The 5000-nt window shown below is 36.2% G+C and overlaps 1 protein-coding gene across 1 annotated transcript in view; it reads left to right on the forward strand.

Moving 5' to 3' along the window:
* LOC122242735 (phosphopentomutase-like) overlaps positions 1-2775 on the forward strand; it is a 16097-nt gene extending 13322 nt beyond the window's left edge. The window contains exons 7-12 of the mRNA XM_086550638.1: positions 1-132; positions 798-911; positions 1032-1144; positions 1264-1366; positions 1600-1826; positions 1964-2775. The exon at positions 1-132 is cut by the window's left edge and continues 46 nt beyond it. Coding sequence (XP_086406764.1) covers positions 1-132; positions 798-911; positions 1032-1144; positions 1264-1366; positions 1600-1826; positions 1964-2066 — 792 coding nt within the window. The 3' untranslated portion in view covers positions 2067-2775. The remainder of the gene's footprint in view (positions 133-797; positions 912-1031; positions 1145-1263; positions 1367-1599; positions 1827-1963) is intronic.
* Positions 2776-5000: the final 2225 nt, after the last annotated feature.

Consider the following 5000-nt stretch of genomic DNA (forward strand, 5'->3'; position numbering starts at 1 on the left):
GGTTGGTGGGCGTGGCACCGCAGTCGCCAGCTCACTCCCGACATCCAACCTGGGGATTGCTACATGATTGCCTCCACTGTCTCTTCAAAGATCCTGAGGGCTATAGCAAACAAGGAGGGATTTCATTTTGTGGTGAGTTTGTGTTGGGTTATTGTTTACACTCTCCTATTTTGTTTTCTTTTGTTCTTTTCTTTTCTTTATAGATTTACCATGGTAATGTCCATGAACGTTTTTCTTGTACTCGTTATGTAACATACCCTGAAGGCCTTTCACTTTTCATGTTTATTGTTGGAGTGAGAAAATTACTAATTCAGAGTTTTTTCCTGTAACATTAGCCTAATGAAAATTTCATATGAAATGAGTTTTAAGCCTCAGAGGAAATAGCCAAATTAATTAAAGCTTCACAAGTAAAAAGTCTCTTTCACTCTGACCATCTATATCAAGCATTATAAAACACACTAAGTACAGAAATTTATGGAAAAAAGGAACAGAATAAATCCAGCTCAAAATTAATTGTATGTATCTTTGCTGTATCTTTGTCTTACTGATTGCTAGGCTCTTTGCTATTTTTCAGTAGGAGCCGTTGTGTTGCATTCGTAAATTAGATACAAGGACACATATATTTGCTAATGAGAGTTACTAGATCATTAAGAATCAATGTCGTGCATAGTGCAATACAGATCCCCAAAAGAGGAAAATGAAAGGAAAAGTGAATTAAAAATGCACTTAGATATTTTAATGGAATTTACCCTTTTTTAAACCCCTGTAATAGAATCAAACTACTTTTTATTAAACAGGAAACCTTAACAGGCTTTAAATGGATGGGCAATGAAGCTCACGACCTGATCCAGAAAGGCAAAACTGTTCTCTTTGCATTCGAGGAAGCCATTGGGTTTATGAACGGCAGTGAGGTATGGCAAATGTAGAACAAGTTTTGCTATTCATGATGATATCTTTTGTCACATCTAAGAAAGCAATCGTTTTTGCATGATTATTTCAGTGTTTGTTATTTTTATTATTATCTTACACAGGTCTTGGATAAGGATGGTGTCTCGGCTGCAATGCGTCTGGCTGAAATGGCAACTATCCTGAAGGCGGACCACAACATGACACTGTTTGACAAATTGCAGGATATTTACAAGATGTTAGTTTTACTGAGATTTTAGCCTGTGAAATTCTTGTGATTATAACAACAACTAGTCAGTTGTTATTCCTTTTTTGTCTTCTTTTTTTGTATTTATTAAATTTTGGTTTATTTTCCAGATATGGATATCATATATGTAACAACTCCTATTACATCTGTCATGACCAGAAAGTTATTAGTAAGATGTTTGAGAGAATAAGGAATTTCAATGGACCAAAAACTGTAAGTATATTTAAGAAAGACTTGTAAATTATGGAATTGCTATACCTTTTTTAAATCTAAGGATTTGGATAAATTTTATGTCAAATATTATTTCAGCTTATTTGCAAATTAAAAGAGATAATTATCTTTATTAGTATTGACTGTTAATGTTGCAAAGTAAATAACTATATTGCAAAGTATTCCAAGTTAGTTTTATTATCTCATTTAACTAATTTTCTTTTTCTTCTTCTCAGTATCCAGAATCAGTGTGCAACGGCAAGTTCAAAGTATCTGATGTGCGTGATTTGACGACTGGGTACGACTCCTCACAGCCTGATAAGAAAGCCATCTTGCCTGTGTCGGCCTCGAGCCAAATGATCACCTTCTCATTCTCCAATGGGTGTGTTCTTACCCTGAGGACCAGCGGAACAGAGCCCAAGATTAAGTACTACTCGGAAATGTGTGCTAGGCCTGAACAACAGTGAGTCTCGTTTTGTAACTCTTGGTGTATGATTTAAAGTTTGGATGGATCTATACAGATTTGAATTATTTAATTATATGAAGCATTGGATGCAATGTTATGTCATGAGATATTACAAATAACCCATATGATTACAGTGACTGGAGCGCCCTCGAAGCTGAACTAGCTGAACTTGTGGGAGGCGTCGTTCAAGAAATGATGGAGCCAGAGAAGAACAATCTCATTCCCAGAGCAGATTAAGACTACGTTTTATTTTCAATTTTTTTTACCTTGGGGTCGAACACTAATGGCTGAAGGAGGGGGATGAGTTTGTTTTGTATTATTCAGAGAAAAGACAAGTTGATACTACTCACTTGCATGGTTTATAAATGCTGCCAGTTATTTATTGGACAATGCATTTTGTTTTTGTTTATCCAGAGTCACCTCTTTTGTGTTTGTAAAGATATTATTATTTTAATATATGTAATAAAGACCAAAGTACCTTGGGTTCACCTATTTATTTGTCATAAAGTTAATATTTTATCATGTAATGATTTGATCTATTTAAATAATTTTATCCATATTGATATTATTTAATTATAGTAATAGTCAGTTCCACAATTGTTAAGATTTGATTAATGATCTTGTAAGCGATTCAACAAAAGAAAAAATGTGTTTAAGAATTTGAAACAACAAGAAAGATACATCTGTAGTTTCGTAGAATAAGTGACATGTATTTTTCTGATTTATAAACTGTTGCAGAGTATTAAGTACATTTATTATATTTTGATACGAGATGTGTTCAAACCACTTATGTTACATTATTAAAGCATATATAATTTATTTACATTTTTATAATCATGATTAAATTCTATATAAAAGCTATGGGCAGATTATGAAAATAATGATAATAGTTATGATAACAATTATGATCTTACTATGATTGATAATAAAGATTTATGAACTTAAATAATTGTCTAGTTGCACAAAGCTTATTTAGCCTCATATTAAACACCAGCTCCTTATTGAGTAGAATCAAAACATAATGCTTATTCTGTGAGAGAATGATAAAAAAAATGCCAAAAATCCATAGATAATGATTAAAAATTTATGCAAGAGCAAGATCACCTTCAAGCTTCAGATCACACTGATTTTTGGTATACATTCGCTAATATAATGCAACCAATTTTAGGTAATTAGAAATAACACAGCCCTTGATCAATCATTAAAGAGTAACGACTAGGGTAAAGAACCAACAAAATTGGATAACATAATATTTTTTGTGGATGTCATTAAGACATAGATGTCACCAAGGCAGAGACATAGACAAGGATTACTTTTCAGGGTATGTGATCTTGCTCTTAGATCAAGCAAACTGAACTGCAGCTGGACCTCAGATGTTTAAGACTATGTGTTGTTGTAGCGCTGTGTTTTATATCGTAGACTAGAAGTTTTGTGGACTCTGCCATTGGAATAGAGATACAGTTTGATTCTTGTTTATTTACCCAAATAAAGTAGCACATACATTGTTCTATGTATACTTGTTATCATTATTATAAGAAATTTAGCTTTGGTTTACACATTTTTGGTTTATTACTTATAGTGTATATACAGTATTCTGTTATATATAGCTCTTTTTTAGAAGTTGCTTAATTAAAAAACTCATTTTGCATATTGCACGCTAGAAGATTATACCAATATCTGTATTTAAAATCGTGGTTGGGCACCTCTTGGTAAGTTAAAGTTCTAAGATAAATTGAGATAGCAGTGTTTGACAGGCTAAAACTATCTTACGATACCTTACAGTGACCTGCTGTTCCTTCCGGGATTTTAGTTGTAGCATTTAGTCTCACCCATAGCAGTCTTTTGCTGTTAAGCCTTATCCACATTAGGGAGCAGTCTTTGACAGATTCTAGTGGTAAGTCTGTCATCGGACACCATGTGGCAGCTCTGACGTTCGATGCTGCAATTGCGATACCCATATTGATCTCTCCCCTCTTCTCTTTTTGTCTGCTCTTCTCTCCACTCCTTTTCTCTTCTTACCTCTCCTCTCCTTGTCTTTCCTCTCCACTCTTCTCCTCTCCTTGCCTCACCATGTCTCTCCTATTCTCTCCTTTCTCTTCTCTTCTCCTCTCCTCTCCTTTTCTCTCCTGTCCTTGCCTCGCCATCTTTCCTCTCCTCTCCTCTCTCCTATCTCCTTTCTTCTTTCTCCTCTCTCCTCTCTCCTTTCTCCTTTCATGTTTTTCCTCTTATCTCTCCTTTTTCCTCTCCTCTCCTTTCTCCTTTCTACTCTCTTCTCTCCTCTCCTCTCGCTTCTCTCCTCTCCTTTTCTCTCCTGTCCTTGCCTCGCCATCTTTCCTCTCCTCTCTCCAATCTCCTTTCTTCTTTCTCCTCTCTCCTCTCTCCTTTCTCCTTTCATGTTTCTCCTCTTATCTCTCATTTTTCCTCTCCTCTCCTTTCTCCTTTCTACTCTCTCTTCTCTCCTCTCCTCTCGCTTCTCTCCTCTCCTTTTCTCTCCTGTCCTTGCCTCGCCATCTTTCCTCTCCTCTCTCCAATCTCCTTTCTTCTTTCTCCTCTCTCCTCTCTCCTTTCATGTTTCTCCTCTTATCTCTCCTTTTTCCTCTCCTCTCCTCTCTCCTCTCACCTCTCTCTTCTCTCCTCTCCTTTTTCCTCTCCTCTCCTCTCACCTCTCTCTTCTCTCTTTTCTCTTCTCTCTTCTCTCCTCTCCTCTCTCCTCTCACCTCTCTCTTCTCTCCTCTCCTCATTCCTTTCTCTTCTCCTCTCCTCTCTTCTACTCCTTTCTCCTGATGGGGTTATGAAAAACACTGGGAGTTTTGTTTATTTATTGCAGTCAACTGGGAAGCTACAGCGACAGCAGTAAGTGACGCAACACTGAAAAGGCTGCATTAAAGACTGGTCACATTGAAAGGTGAGGAAATTAGTGACCCAGCTGTCGGGATTGAAAACGACAGCAACAATGGATTTGACAAAGGAAAAGTTTTTAGATTTCCCGCCAACCCAGTATAGTTAAATACAAGATAATTTCACAAGAATAAACAACAAAGGTCTCCGGTAATTAAGTCCCTTGGAAAATGAAAGTGTCATAGACTGATTTTGCAATCTTCATAACATTTACGAAATGCAAATACAGCCTTTTCCTGATGGGTTTCACATCCACACTTTCTTAACGCCCTC

This window comes from Penaeus japonicus, unplaced genomic scaffold (assembly GCF_977035675.1).
Source record: "Penaeus japonicus unplaced genomic scaffold, GWHDUDI00000001_assembly GWHDUDI00000024, whole genome shotgun sequence".
NCBI classification, from domain to species: domain Eukaryota; kingdom Metazoa; phylum Arthropoda; class Malacostraca; order Decapoda; family Penaeidae; genus Penaeus; species Penaeus japonicus.